The sequence below is a fragment of the Astyanax mexicanus genome, chromosome 5, assembly GCF_023375975.1.
Source record: "Astyanax mexicanus isolate ESR-SI-001 chromosome 5, AstMex3_surface, whole genome shotgun sequence".
NCBI classification, from domain to species: Eukaryota; Metazoa; Chordata; class Actinopteri; order Characiformes; family Acestrorhamphidae; genus Astyanax; species Astyanax mexicanus.
This window is the reverse complement of record NC_064412.1, coordinates 24,767,471-24,784,071: the sequence shown is the minus strand read 5'-3', so window position 1 is coordinate 24,784,071 and position 16,601 is coordinate 24,767,471. Positions and strand designations below refer to the sequence as shown.

Genomic DNA, 16,601 nt, shown 5'->3' with positions numbered 1-16,601 from the left:
ACTATGCTTTTTTGTGTTCTGAACTTGTGATGTAAAGAAATCTGCTGTTGGCTGTTTGAAACTGTTTCAGATTTAAAAAAAATCAGATGCATATATTGTAGATACTTTTAGCAAATCGAGCAAATACATTTTAATTTATGGATTTTTTTTCTGAAAATTTTGAGCTACAAACAATTACCACCACCTCCAAGTTCAAAACAAATTAAAACAATTCTAATTTATGAATTAACCCAGGAAATATTTTAAGTTCATTTAAAAGTTCAATAAAAAGGTCAATTTAATTTAAACATACAAAATGCAGATTGAATACGTACGTCAGACTTTAGGCTCAATATGTTATTTCATGTGTTAAATGAAAATGGAACATAATAAAATCATTTTTTACCATTGTCCTGAATACATTTGTCAGCTATTTTTAGCTCATCTGGGGGAGGGGCTCATTATCATTTCTTTCTATTCTCACAGAAGAATGCCATTCAAAACGTGGATCGATTGCTTAATCGACCTGGCTTCATCCATTTAACACGGACAGACACTCAAACTGAAGAATTGTGCAAACAAGGAACTGTTCTGGTAGAAGAAGGTTTTTAGCAGGCAAGTGATTTGGGGTGTGGAAAAGAACGTTGAAATCAGAACACTCTAAGTTGCACAAATATAAACTTTATTTTTAAATGTTTGTGTTTAAATCTATAAACATTAAGGGCTGCAGTTAATAAGCAGTAATTTTTGTTACACCACACAATATGTATGGCACAGTCATAATGTCAGCTCACTAGACTCTCCATGCCACTGTGGTATGTGTTCTTGGAAAAATCGAGCACGAACGAATGGGTAGGATAGGGGAACAAATTGCAAAAATTAATTCTGTGCAAATACTTGAATATTAAAGAGATATTTTCAGCAACAGCTGAAATTCATGCATTTCAACAGAACAAATTTTGCAATCAGTTTGATTCATTCTTGCTTTATTGTGACTTAATTTCAAGATGGCGTCACCCAGGGAAAACTTCCTCAAGGTACTGTGTGTATGAACAGTCTTTTTTCATAAGCTATCTTCTCACTTTCAAAGTTCTCACTTTCAAAGTGCCTTATTTTAAATGTCAGGGCCCTTGGAATTCTACCAATGAGGTGTGGAGGTACTTTGAGCTACTTTGTTAATGGAGTAAAAATAGCAGTGGCGTGCAGTTTATATAGTGGGTACCCCTTCTGCAACACCCACCACTCACTCCCCTAACACCCCCCCACAGATGACTTACACATAGATGAATATTACAATAACTACATATTCTCTGTCTTAACTTAGTTATAAGAACTTATTACACATTAACAGCCCGCAAATACAGCGACAAACTACAAACTACTGACTCATTTGTATGCCTACAGTATGCCAGAGCAGCCAAAACATTAAGTACACACAAAAACTCACCAGTAAGGTGACATTTTATTGTGAATTTGTTTCACATTTAAAAAGGCTATTTGGTACCACTTTAAAATAAGACTACCTTTATAAAGGGTTTATAAATGGTTTACAATTAGTTTATAAATGTTACTTATTCGGTTGTAAATGCCTTAAAAATCATTAATAATCAGTTATAACACATACGTAGAAAGAGCAACATTATAGACGGCTGCGGGTTCACTATTTGGCAAACAAAAGGTCATTGTTGCCCTTTCTATGTATGTGTTATAACTGATTATAAATTATTTTGAACCTAATTAGTAACCATTAATAAACTAATTGTAAACCATTTATAAACCCCTTTATAAAGGTAGTCTTATTTTAAAGTGATACCGGCTATTTAATATGATATGACACAATATCTGTCTGATTTACAGTCGCAATTCCATGATAGTTCGCTAACTATTAAACTAATCCAGCATGCACGCTGTTTTACGACTAAGCAATGCGTAGCCCCTTCAGCACAGCACTGAGAAGGGGTTAGACAGCCATGGCCCCGCCTCTGGAGTGAAAATCATGAATCTGATTGGTTAAATTGCCCTATGACTTTGCTAACATACTCATTACTACACCCATTTCAATATCAGGAAATGGGTAAGGTAGACACAAGAGGGCAGAAGCCATAAAAAAAAAAAACCTTTGATTTGTTAGAACCGCTGTCAGTCAGATATAAGTCCTATAGCAACTGAAAAACACAGACTAATGCTTTGAATTAGTTGATGTTTTTTATTTTAGTTTATTTATAAAATATATGCTTATAGTTTACAATAACTATGATATATATTTTCTTATTAAAAATGATGTAATTATTTACATGCACCTATTGTCACCCCTTCTCTTAAGGGTTAGAAGGGCCTCACTGCACACCACTGAAAAATAGCCATTTCTTTGTATGGGCAACACTATGCCCCTATCACTAGCATTGTAAGCCTGTTGGGAGCATCATCTAAAAGCACTTTATTTTTCAGAATGCTGGGTGTGAACGGAGATGAGCTATTCAACAAAAGTTTATACTCATTATTAAGTTTTACTACACCACAAGTCCATTTCATACTGGATTTCTCCTTTAATGCATACACCTATATCTGATGCATTGCTAGATCAGTTGATCAACACCAACACCAAGTACAGTTAACATCAGATTCAAAGTAAATCAGGTGTTCTTTGTTGTTCTTCGTGTTATTTAAATTTTATTTCATAGAATTGAGATATAATATTATATTATATTAGGAATCAAAAACAAAATTCTGGAACCGTGACAAACTACAACTAAAATGAGAAAAACCCTTAATTGCAAATCAAAACATTTGACTGTTACTGTACCATTTGGTGTAATGTTTGAATGCAGAGTAGAGCAGAGTTGAGTTTAGAGCAGTGTAGAGTGTGGAGCTACTTTTAGTTACTTTGTTAATGGTGTAAAAATAGCCATTTCTTTGCATGGGCAACACTATGCCCCAATCACTAGCAGTGTAAGCCTGTTGGAAGCATCGGCTAAAAGCTCTGTATTTGGGAATGCTGGAGGTGAATGGAGATGAGCTATTTGACAAATGTTCATTCTCATTATCAAGTTTTACTACACCACAAGTCCATTTTACACCGGACTTCTCCTTTAATGCAATACTAGTTGACCAACACAAAGTGAAAAAAAAACTACAGACAACATCAAATTCAAGGTAAATCAGGTGTTCTGTTTTATGAATCTGTTTATTACATTTTAATTCATAGAATTAAAGTATAATATTATATAATAGGTATCAAAAACAAAATTCTGGAACTGTGGCCAACCTACTAAAATGAGGAAAACCCTTAGTTGCATATCAAAACATTTGACTCACATTCACAAACACAGAACATGATCTAGATAAGAGCGTCTCTCTGACACTGACTTTAACTGAAAAGAGAGGATTATCTATTCAACAGTGCAGCTGATACACAAGCCCTGCTCAAATCTCCTGCCTGATGGATTAGACTACAGGGTTTTATGAAGTGATCAGATTATGTTGCAGAGTAGGAAACCTGCTAATGATTTTCAGTCGTGTACCTATCAATCGGAAAAGTCAGAAGGGCCTGAGCTGCTAGTGATAAATCTTTAAAAGCATCTACTGACCGGCTGGCTGGTCCAGAGGTAAAAAGCCCAGAAGCAGACGGATACAAGGTTCCCTCAGAGATTGACCCGGTTGTGACCTGATAAAGCAGTGTTGCCTCAAAGCTCTGAAGAGAACCAGTGGCCCACAGTGTGGGTTACTACAACCGGCCAAAATCTCACAAGACATCGGTTCTCTGGGTCACTCTACACCCCCGAGAGAGTTCAGGCTATCAGGAAATGACATCCTCCTGACCCCAGCTTGATCTGATACGTCAAGTTCCCATGACAGTGATGAGTGTGCAGGGTTCACGCTCGCTGGAGCGGATGCTGAGGGTGGACAATGTGATGATATGTTGAGTTCACTCTTGGCTTCTTGAGTACTGAACAACTACATGTATCACTTAGAATGTTCACATCTCAGCACTGGGGTCTTGGGTTCAAGTCACCATCTGAGTGGAATTTCATTTGTGTTTAGGGCACCCAAATGGCTAGCACCGGCCCTGCATGGATAAGCCAGAGTGAAAAGCCTAATATTTGGAGGAAAGAAAACACTTCATTCTGCGAAGCATGGTGATAGTAGTATCATGGTTTGGCTTATTTTGCTGCATCTGGGCTAGGATGGCTTTCCTTCATCAGTGGAACAATATATTCTGAATTATATCAAAGAATTCTAAAGAATAATGTAAGCACAGTTTTTTTTTTCAATTAACTAAGTCTTAAGAGAAGGTGGGCCATGCAGCAAGACAACGACCCACAGGTCGTTCTGCCAAAGAATAGTTTAAGAAGAATCTTGTTGATATTTTTTGAAATGGTCTTAATCCAATCGACCCAAGGGACCTGAAGGACCTGAAAGACCTAAATGTGAGGAAAGCCACCAACATCCCAGAGTTTAAAGTTGTTCTGCAAGGAAGAACGGGCTAAAATTCCTACAAGTTGGTGTGCAGGACTGTAAAAATGTAAAAAAAAAATATCTGCCATATTACTCACCTAGAAGGATGTATGATTCATTTTTAATGACAAATCAGCTGAAGGGCTATTTCCTACAGATACAGTCTTGCTTATGGCCTGGTAGGCAAAACAACACTCTTCTGCATTTTAAAGCAGACTGCAGCTTTCCACTTCTGTAAACCTTTTATTATCAAGTGACCAATCAAAGTCGGTCGCATGCCAGACCTCCCCCTACACACTATTTAAACCTTAGAGAAGCAAAACCAAAGCATTACTAATTTGTTATTAGTAATGCATGACAAACAACCGAATGTTTGGTCAGTCATTTATTCCTAATCTGTTTTTCTTTCCCACAGGAGCACAGAAAATGCATTTCAAGGTGACTCACCAGCAAACGATAACTCTATCTCCAATAAACCAAAGCTGGCTGGATTCCTGATTAAGCGAACGCAATGTAAACATGATCACATGACCTCGCAATGGAACTAAAAAAAAAAAAAACGCTTGAGCCAAATGGGCAGGTGCAAATCTCTGCACCTTCATCCGAGAGTTATTGGATCAACGGGCGCAAAAGCTGATGCTGCATGTAAACACACTCTATATCCAGTTATGTTAGAGGAAATAATCACAGAGGCAACAGAAGTGTGGCATGCTGTCACTGACTCTAACAAAGTCCTTATAGGCAAGTATTGCAATGCCACCATGCAGTTATTCCCAATTATTCAAGATTATTCAGCTTTCAAAATACTCTAAACCAAAAGTCTAGTTACCAGTTGAATAACATATTTTAAATCACTGATAAAATATGATAAAAAAAAACTCACAATTTTCTGCTAGCATTTTGATCCATAATACAAAAAATATATGCATTTCTGTCAGTTTGATATGGCTGCTGCACTTGTGCTCATCTCCTCCTTGAAGTGGGCTTCCCCAATAGCACCCTGACTATCTTTGCAATGCCACCGTTAGTTATTCCACTCATTCAAGACCATCCTCCTATATCTTTGCACGGGAGATCAAAATACTCTAAATCAAAGGTCTAGTCACAAGATGAACAACAACAATATTTTACATCACTGATAAAATCGTATAAAAAACTCACAAAATTTGTAGCATTTGGATCCATAATGCACTAAAAAAAAGTGTGGGTGTAAACACGAGGTAACTGCATGGCCCCTACGTGATAAAAACGCAGCACACATGCAGTTGTCTGACCAAAGAAGAAAAAAAAATGTCAATTTTTTTCAATATCGTGCAGCCCTAGTTAAGAGTTAAAATCTGGGTTATCCTGGGGTCCATGCATACCTGTTGTAAAACTCTACACCCTACAAGGGTGCAAACAGCACAAACATCAAGTCCGATCTACACAATCTACTCTATCCAATGAAGCGTCACGCAAGAGACACATTGCTAGACATGGACATAGTCTGAGAGCACTGTGTGTAAGAGCACAAAGACGTCTTTTCTCCTAATTCAATAAGGTTCTATGATTTGAGGAAGAAACTCTGTCAGCAACCTAATACAATACTGTCCCTTTCTTCCAATAACTTACTCAAGAGACTTACAGGAACGTCCATTGAGTTCTCGGTCAGTGATTATTACTTTCCTGTCCAGCGCAGTGGAAAAACAATCAGACTGCAATGTTGATTCAGGTTCTTTGGAATTGTCCTGGAATTGTGTTGACTTCTCCCACGCCTCCCACAACTACAACGAGTAGCCAATGAACCCAGTGTCAGGTACCCACAAAACAACACACATTCCAGCAAACTAATCCCAGATCATGTGATCACACAATACAATACAACATGGATCTCGAGGGAATGGAGCTGGAATATTTTATTGTACTAGGGCTGGACAATATTAGGAAATAATCACATTGCAATACTGTGATTGTCACCAGCCCTATACATATATATCACTGCACTTTACAACTATATAGTACAAACTTAAAGTACAAATCTTTTCCTTTTTTGTCGATTTTTAGTTTACCACATAATTAGAAAATTTTAAATGAACTGAAATAAACTCTTTTTACATTGACTTCCATTGAAAGTGACAAAGGTTTTATCTATCTCCTGTAAAGTTGCTGTTTTTCTATGGACAGTAATGATATAAACTGATATGTAGATTAGAAGGTTGGCTTGATTTTAACCCTTAGGGCCCCAGTGGTACAGCTAGGGGGCCAATGGCCACAAATGTAGTTCCCTTTTCAGTTTTAACAAGTAAAAATCCCCTTTAAATGATATTCACAATGTAAATATATTGTAAACTGAACAATTTATTTCAGTGACTAACTATTTATTGATTTATTTACTATTTTAGGTCATATTGAAATGTTTTACTTTACTGAATTCCAAGACAAAAAATTACAATGTAATTTTTAAGAAATAGCATATGTAGGCCTAAATTTATTTATTCATCGTTAACCGCTTAATCGGAAAAATGAATCAGACAAATTAAGACAAAGACAATCCAGTCAGTCATCAGTTGGAAGGTAGGGACACACTCTGGACAGGCTGCCATTCCAATCCAATTTCCAATTTCCTTTGGCTTGCGGGACAAAACTGAAGCACGCAGAGGAAACCCACGAAAGACATGAGGAGAACATTCCTATATTCCTAACATATGAGTTTAATCCATCATGCGCTGAAAAAAACTTCAAATTTCCAAAAGTTTGAATGACAATTGATTTGATTGACAAAGTTCATTGTGCCGCATAAATTTGCTGCGCAACATTAACATATTTTACAGTGTTAATGCTTTAAAACAGGATCTCTCACAACAAATAAGCCTGAGGCGATCCAAACCAAACAAGTAATTAGATTTGCTACATTTATTCTTGCACTGTATTTGTTTACATTTTAAATAGTTAAGTACATTTCTGTACTTTTTGGGAACATTTTGTGCATTTTGTGAACATTTTGGGAACATTTTGTGCTAGGGTAATTGGACCACCAGTTGCAAATGTTGGGAACCCCTGCACTAGATATTAGACAGTAACTATAAATAATAAGATTCCTTTATTTGTATGAGTATTTGTATGAGTATTTGTATGAGTATTTTAACTATTACTCTTGGCAGTAAGTGTGTTTATACTGTACAACATTGGAATGATTTGAATGTAGTGATAAGCAAGCACAATAACTCCTGCCGAGAATAGAAATAATCCAAAAGTATTTGCATGTTATGTGCTTTCAGGTTTTGAATATTCCAACAGTCACTTAGATGAAGTGTCTGGAATGATAGTTTGCTAGTGCTAAGAGTCTCAAGGGATCTGGAGCAGACCATAACAGAGCTAAATACAGACCTAAAAATAATCCATACTAAACAAAACTGAGCCCTATTTGTTAAACATCCAGTTCAATAAATAAAGAACCAGTAAAGAGCAATCTGACATTTTGAGAACTGTTGAAACCTCATGACATCAGTGCAGGTTTGACACCGGTCACATGACTTTGGGGAAGAAAGGGACTTTTGGCCAGAGAGACGGATTGCTACACCTCCAGGATCTGGCGTTGAGTACTTCCAGAGAGAGAGAGAGAGACAGAGAGACAGAGAGAGAGAGAGAGACAGAGAGAGAGAGAGAGACAGAGAGAGGGATTAAGAGAGCAAGACAGAGAGAGACAGAGTGTGTATGAGAATGTGCAGTGCTGTGAACCCAGCTTTAAATAGTATAAAATTACAGCTCAGGGCAAATGAAAGCATAATTTACAGCACACTACACTTGCAGACTTTTTCCCATGACATACTTTAGTCCACATAACTGCCTGAGACGACACCAGTCTAGCCGACATGTTTTGGGGGCATATTTGATTTTGTGTGAGTATCTGTGTGGATATGTGCTTGTATAAACACATATGCAAGTTCTTGGGTACAATACACATTTAAATTATCTAACTGATGAAGAAAAGAACACAGTGCCAAATGTATACACATATAGCTATTACACATATACCCGCTTATATTATTCATTCAGTGGTGCTTGAAGTGCTAAAGTGTCTTTTATGTTCAGGGAGAGATTATGATTGGGTACAGCTGGTTAGGCCTGTCAAGATATTCATTTTATTGACTTATTGTACAAATAATGATCCCGAGAATGCATATTATGGTTTTGTTAGAGTGTGTAAGAGTTGGCATGTACACTTTGTAGTAAAATTGCATTTTTTTTATTTATTTATTTATTATATTTTAATTACAATGTCTAAATAAACAGAATAAATAAAATATATACACACATACGTTAAATGGGTGTAACTGCATTATTAAGTTTTAATATTATCATTATTATTATATCAGTGGCATAAAATGCTCAAAAAAATGACAATAATATTACTTATCATTTAAACAAGAAATACTTATCGAAAGGCCTAAATGGTCAAAGAGAAAACATTTTTTTTGGGGGGGGGGGATGTTTTTTTTTTAGCTTAACAACAAAAAAAAAGCAGTTTGGAGTTTGTTCAAAAAGACAAAATAATGTTAACTGAATAACCTATTTTAGTGACTAATTATTTATTGATTTATTTACTTTTTTAGGTCATATAGACATTTTTACTTTACTGAATTCCAAGACAAAAACTGAGCTTAAAAAGGTCCTCAGAGCTAGCTAAAAACAGACTGAAAGACTTAAGACTTAACTTAAATTTACAGGGCAGTAAGAAGACTGAGCTCACACAGGGACTTTGGTCTGTCAGTCACTCAAGAAGGAGTAATCTTGTTTGGAAAAACAAGTTAGGGGGGCTGCATTATCTTTTAGCATTGTGGTTTTACTGTAGCTCTAAGCAACTGCGGCTAAACTGCTTTAGCCCCGGGCGAGACAGGCTGCTATGACTGCATCCTTCGTTTTGTAAATGCAACTTAATGACATAAAATAAAGAAGAATAGATATTTAAGCAATAGAACATGAGAGGGAGTGTGTTATCGCGAAATAACATCATACAACAGTTTCTTTTTTTACTAAATAAATAAAGAAAATAAATCAAAGAACTTTAAGAAATTCAGTTTGAATATGCTTTAATATGGACTGAGCCTTCCGCCAAAAAGTAGTTCCACCACAACTTAACTACATACAGTGTATGGTTCAGGCAGACTAACACCACGAAAGTTAGCTTGAAAGCAAAATTGGTGAAATAACGCTAATACTCTTCTCTCCTGCTCTGTGGAGTCGTCTTCAGGTGAAAGCCGCGAATTTTAGCATTTCTGCTTATTTTCCTGGGTGGTGTTGGTTTTAGCTAGCTGGCTGGACTGTGGTTAGGTTAGCGTAGCTTGCTTTAGCTCAGCATTAACTTAGCTTAGCCTAGCCTGGCTGGTTAGCGTACTGGCTGTAAGACGGCATTAACCGAGCGATTTTCGTTCCCTTTTTTCCACAAAAGACGAGCCAGCGCTGCGGGCGAGCGTGCCACGGCTGAGCGCTAGTCTGTGCTAAGCTAACGCTGCTGCGGGTGTCCTGTGTGTATACGCCGTTACTCGGCAACGCGTCAGCGGAGAGATACAAGTTTAGTGTGAGAAGGCCGTGATGTTTTCACAAAATATCATCACAGCTAGATCACTTCTCAACCAATCAGATTGTGAGGTCGGAACTAACTGTTGTATAAGTAACTATATAGCATTATAGTTGTTTTTTAAGCAATGGAACATTGGGAGGGAGTGTGTTATCGAGGAAAAAATGTCTGTGATTTGGTCGTAGATCATAACAGCCGTGATGTTATTCGCGATAACACACATGACCTTGAGTGTTCTATTGCTTTTATACAATAGTTTTTTTTGTTTTGTTTTTTTTTACAAAATTATTAAAGAAATTAAAATGTAATGAATCAAATGCATATGCTTTAATACAGACTGTGCCTTCCACCAAAAAGTCGTTCCACAACAAGTGAACTGTAACAGAACTGTAACTACAAAACGGCGTATGTTTTATACAGGCTAACACCACAAAAGTTAGCTTGAAATTAAAAATGGGGGTTAAGGGGGTTAGTAAACGTTAGGACTCCTTTACAGAGTCGTCTTTATGTGAAAGCTGCGTGTTTGCGAGCAATCTGCCTGTTTGCTGGGTGGTGTTTGTTAGCTAGCTGGCGTTTGTTAGCTAGCTGGCAGGTAGCTAGTTAGCGTAGCTAGCTATAGCTCAGCATTAGCTTAGCTTAGCCTGGCTGGTTTCCGTTCCAGCTATCAGACTGTGGCTTAGGTGACTGATAGATTTTCTTTCTCCTTTTTTTCACAAAAACGAGCGAGCACAGCAGGCAGGCGTGTCTTGGCTGGGCGCTCTGCTGCTGCTGGAGGTGACGATTCAAAAATGTCTTGTGTGTAACTGCCATTACCACAAATTATCACAAATATAAGCATGGTTAGAACACTCCTCAATCAAATAGATTCAATCAGTAAGGTCGGAACTAACTGTTGTATAAATGACTACACATTCTGTTTCTCTGCAAACATTATCCTCCTTCATTCACTTTGTTTATCAATGGTCTGGACCTCACAGGAAAACCACAAAGTATGTGTTATTATTTGTGTGGTGGGTCATTAATTCTCAGTACTGCAGCAGTGACACTAGCATGCTTGTGGTTAGTGTGTTAGTGTGTGTTGTGCTGCAATGAGCGGATCAGATGTAGCAGTGCTGCTGGAGTTTTTAAACACTGTCTCCACACACTGTCCACTCTATTAGACACTCCTTCCTAGCTGTCTCTCTTATAGGAGCATAGGAAAGGAAGATACTCCCATCACCATGCTTAACAGCAGTACACAGTTCTTGAGGTTGAATGCCTCACCTTTACTACTGTGCCCATAAAAAACAGAAGTGATAGGCATGCCCCAACAAAGTCTACACATTTGAGAGATTTTATCTGAATTAGCTAATAAAAATCTAATCAAATCAACACTGACTGTAGATAACAAAATTTTTTACTCATTAGGGGGAGTATAACAGCTAAACTGGCTGCTTAGCTAGCCAGTCACGGGTCTTTTCCAGCACAGGCCACGGAGAATCCCCTCCAATCCCAAGCCAAACATTTGATCTGCTGTCTTTTAGCACAAATCTGCCCGAGTGCAGAGATTATCTCTGCTGGTATGTGATGTCAAGGGAGACCTTTACACACCCACCCAACAGCAAAGCATCATATGCGTAAATACAGAGGTCCACTCACTCACATACAAATGCGTGTACAGCAGATACAGTGCACACATGCGCCTGGAAGTACACAAATACACACAAATACACACACACACATAGCCTACGCATTACAGATACAGTGAGCAAATACACACGGCCGTGCACGCATGCGTGCACACAAATGGGAGAATATGAGCGTGAAGGACATCTGCCATGAGAACGTCACAGGTCCTATTTGCTTACGTCTCTATATGCCCAAAGCACCAATGCAAACCAGACATGTAAATTATACAACACTATTACTAAAGCACTTTAATACACAGCACTGAAATCATATACAGCACGCAAAGAAACGTAACTACTTTGCAATACGACAATGTGTACAAAGATATACTGCATGTATATTTAAGATAAACATTTTAAATACAGTTTGACTGCAGTACAGTTTGACTTACATCTATAATACAGGTGAATATTATATAAACGTAACACTGGATATACTGTAAGATATATAATACATTGTGTATCTGATATGGATGGATTTGGAGCAGCTAAAATTTAATAATATAAAATATAAAATAATTGTTTCAATTCCCATTAGGAGTGTGCCATGTCCTTTCGTATGCAATAATATTGCTAAATATTCTAACACAATAAAAAAGGCTCTATATTGTGATATTCTTTAAAGCAGTCTGTTTTTTGTGTTTTGTGGCAGATTTTCTTGTTACCTCACTTTATTTTTGTTACATTTTTCATTTTGCTAAACTTTTATTATTTTATACAAATCAGTCTTTTTAAATTACAGTTTACGAAACAGTTTAGTTTTTTTTTGTTTCTACTGAATGTAACTCTTTTATGTATACTAAATAAAACTTTATATTTATATTTATTTTAACACTGTAAGGTGCACTTAAAATCCTAAAATCGACAGGGCGGCTTAAAATCCGGTGTGCTTTATGTATGAATTCTACCAGCCAGGATGTAAGGAACCGTAAAGCCACTCTGATGAAGTACAGCATTATAAGGGAGTTTCATTTAAGTTTCTCCAGCAGCATTAGCATTAGCCACTAACCGCATCGTTCAGAGGCGAGTATATCGGACTGTATTCTGCGCGTTTGCTGTGTTAAAAGAAGCTACATGGGACGAACCACTAGCTGATTACCGGAACACTCAGGGTTACTTAGTATACCACTATCGGGCAGCATTTACTAGCGCTAACCGGGGCTGGCTAATCCTGTTAACCGGGGCTGGCTAATCCTGTTAACTGGGGCTGGCTAGTGCTGCTAACCACAGCTGGCTAGCACTGCTGGTTAAACGTATAAACAAAGCAAAAAAAACAAACAAAATTGCTTTACTCACTCAAATAAACAGTTTTCAGGGCAGAAATCTGTGTATATTAACATCCAGCACTTGTTTGACTTTAAGAATTAGAATATAAAATATGGTACTTTCTACGTTGACCCTGTTTATCAACAGTAAGGACCTCACAGAGAATACCACAGAGAATAGGTATTATTTTAACGTTTATAGCATTTCAGCTGTGACACTAGCATAGTGCTTTTTTACTGTATGATTGTGTCAGTGTGTTAGCATTATGTTGCTATAAATGAATCAGACACAGCAGTGCTGGTGGAGTTTTAAACGCAGTGTTCACTCACTGTCCACTCTACACTGGACACTATTGCCTCCAGCAGCGGCTCGATCTTGTAGATAATGCAAAGTCAGAGACAGGGGCTAATCTTCTGCTGCACAGTTTGTGTTGTTCATCCTCTCATCCTCTACTTCTTTATCAGTGGTCACAGGACGCTGCCCACAGGGTGCAGCCCACAGCATGCTGATGGGGGATATTCTCAGTCCAGCAGTGACATAGAAGAACTACAAAACTACAGAAGTACTACAGCCTATAAAACATGCATGTTGGAAATGTGAGAATTAACTTTGCAAACTTTGTACACTTTGAATTACAATACAATACAATGAATATAATATAAATGTAACACTGCAATACAGCTGGATATAAGTTATATGATACATATATCTGACACGAATGGAACACCATTAGAGTTTCCTGCTGCCTGCCCCATCAGAGCAGTAACCCACCATGTATTATAGACTACAGACTGAAATTTGGTGGATTTGGGGCTGCCATAATGCTTTTCATCCTCATTTTATCCTGTTTATCAATAGTCAGGACCTCACAGGGACCACCACAGAGTATATGTGGTAGCCCACTAGCAGGTGGTGGTGTTATCCATTGCACCACACCAACCAGTGGATTGGCATAGGCGTTATTTGGGTAGGTGGTCGTTCTACACACTACAGTCCTTACTGCTGTATGCACAATAACATCTGCAAGGACTTCTATTGGAGAGCCAGGTTTCAGCACAATGCAGCTTAGAAACAAACGTTCCTGCTGCCAATTAGGGCAAAACACAATCCGTTTTGAATGCTCTGTTTTTGATACTAAGTTTAGTAACAGTGAACTCCCTGAGCAATTTTCCACAGCCTGGAACTGAAGCACTATAATGTACAATGCAATCTGGCCGATCATCTGGCTTCCAGCAGCAAGTGTTTTCACTGTTGAGGCATCTCTGAAAGTGGGTAAAGGAATTGAAACTAGTGAACTGAAGTGTAGAGCGTGACGCCAACAATACTGACATTACTGTCAATACAGTACTGAGTGAGAACTGTGCTACAACTGCTCTGCTCTTACGCACATGCTGCGTTTAGACTAACCACAAAAGTATCACTGTGGGCATGATCATAGCAAAAAAAAGCATAGGTGTGAGATAGACAGAGACACGAATAAAGAGAGATAGATAGAGAGAGAGAGGGGTGGGAGGGAGGGAGAAAAAGGGGGTGGAGCCAGGGATTACAAGACAGGTAAACGGAGGAGAAGCAAACACAGGTGTGAGAAGTTGATGGATCACTCGTGCATAGTATACAGTCAGAAGAAGGCAGCAGATGTTGCTTCAGAGCTGTGAAGGGAAGAGTAAAGAATGGAAGACGAGGATGTGAAGCTGTGGGAACTCAAAAGGAAGAGAGGCAGCGTGAGAGGGAGAGACAAACATGTAAATGAGACAGTTACAAAGAGAGACAGACTGAAAGAGAGAGAGAGAGAGAGAGAGAGAGAGAGAGAGAGGGAGAGAGAGAGAAAGTAATAAAGAGCACTGGAGGTCTGACCTGAGTGTAGATGCATGAAGCTTCTTGATCACCTCTTCACTGAAGTCAAAGTGGACCCTGCTCTTATAGCAGGGGGACCTGCGGTACATTGCCCCGGGACACACACTCTCACACTCACACACACACACACCCCACTGCAGTGTGTGGAAAACACTAGCAGCACTGACCCTGCATGACGCTCTCTACTCATACACACACTCACAACTCTCTCTACTCACTCACACAACACACTCTGGCTGTGGCTCTCTTGTCCCCTCCCACTGACTGAACTGAGCTCCACGGCGCAGGCACTTCCTCCAAAAGTCTAGCTGCACCGTGGGCCTCTGTACAGGGCTGCAGGAAAAACCTGGAGAGGATCACTGGCCTGGAGTTTGTTGTGTTGTGGTGTATTGTCACTAATGACAAACAGGGTTTCAGTAGAATGTATGAGAATAATTTGAGAACTAAAGGAGGGATAAAAGGCTGTTATAGAGCAGAATCATTCTGGGTGGTTATTTGCTTTGAAACCTATTTGATAGGATGTATTGCTGTATACTATATAAGAAGTTTCTGTAATTATAAAAAAAAATGTTATAGTTAAAAAGTTCTAATTAAATATCTGCTTGTATTGATACTGAATAAAAAAAAAGGAATGATACACTAAATGACTCAAAACTGAATCAAACTGATGTAAAGTCAGCATTTAGTCAGTCAGTAGTTATAAAAAAGTCTAAGCAAAAAGATGAATTGTTACTCTTTATTAAATGGGACCTTTTTTTTTTACAAGTTTAAGTTAGAAACGCTATTTGCACAAAATCACTTTCACATAAAGAAATCTCACCAGCTCAATTCTTCTCAGTTTCAGTCCTTTCCAGAATATTTACACTGAGCATTTACCACACTACCTGCGACAGAAATACAAACTAATTTTGGACTTATATCCCCCTCATCTGCTGACATGCCACGGACAGTGGTTGCAGATCCCTCCCTGCTGGCTGAGGTGCTTAACCAAAATTACTTAAATGGTGGATCCTCAACTGATCTAGTGGGTGGTTCTATGCGCGTTTCCTAGTTGTGACGTAACAATAAGGGAGCCATTTATATGGCTCATGGAAGCATGTGATTCCTAACACCAAACTCTTTCAACTGACTAACAGAAAACATAGTAAATTACTTGTTTTAACTAAACGCTAGAGTATGAGCATAAAAAAATCTAATTAAAAACTTTTAATATTAATAATTAATTAATTAATAATTTTTCCTTTTAAGACAACCACACAGTTCAGCAGGTCAGGTTCTTAAACCATCAGTTTACTGTAATTAACCACTAGATTAACATGATACAATTTCAAATAATTAGAAACAACAGCTGTGTGATGAAGTCAGATATTTTTAATAGTCTTAATAGTATTCTCTGGTCTGCCCTCCAGTCGAATCCCCTAGTAACATGTGCAGCAATGTACCAGCAGTATATTTATACACCAATAACTGGAGTAACAGCAAGTATACCTCGAGACCTCTATGATCAGCTTCCATGTGTGTTCTTAAGGCATCTAGTTACTAGCATATCCCTGTGTGTGTGGGTTTCCTGCCTATCTCTTGTATTGCTGTTGTACTGTTTGTTTTTTACACAGCTTTCAAATAAAACATATTGCTCATACATTGAATGAGTATACATGAATGAAACAGTATGAAAACTGTAACAATAACGACAATCTAACTCAACAGAGTGGAAGCCTGTTTCAGTCCAGCTCTAAACGGGAAGAGAAACTGAGAAATCCACCCTGCTGAACACACACTGCTCAGTAATACATTAATACCACAGCACTAATAGTCTGTGTGTG

The 16,601-nt window shown here is 38.1% G+C and overlaps 2 protein-coding genes across 4 annotated transcripts in view; one reads left to right on the top strand and one right to left on the bottom strand.

Moving 5' to 3' along the window:
- The window catches only part of pde4ba (phosphodiesterase 4B, cAMP-specific a), a 343,053-nt gene that overhangs the window by 89,248 nt on the left and 237,204 nt on the right, over positions 1 to 16,601 (bottom strand). Inside the window, exon 1 of one of the 3 annotated variants that reach the window (XM_049479227.1) lies at positions 14,779 to 14,994. The exons of the other annotated variants lie outside the window; for them this stretch is intronic. Within the exon in view, the coding sequence (XP_049335184.1) occupies positions 14,779 to 14,867 (89 nt within the window). The 5' untranslated portion in view covers positions 14,868 to 14,994. Of the gene's footprint in view, positions 1 to 14,778; positions 14,995 to 16,601 lie in introns of those variants that run through there. 3 annotated transcript variants of the gene reach the window in all.
- The window catches only part of LOC111195860 (G2/M phase-specific E3 ubiquitin-protein ligase-like), a 675,934-nt gene that overhangs the window by 478,917 nt on the left and 180,416 nt on the right, over positions 1 to 16,601 (top strand). The gene's annotated exons all lie outside the window — the stretch shown is intronic.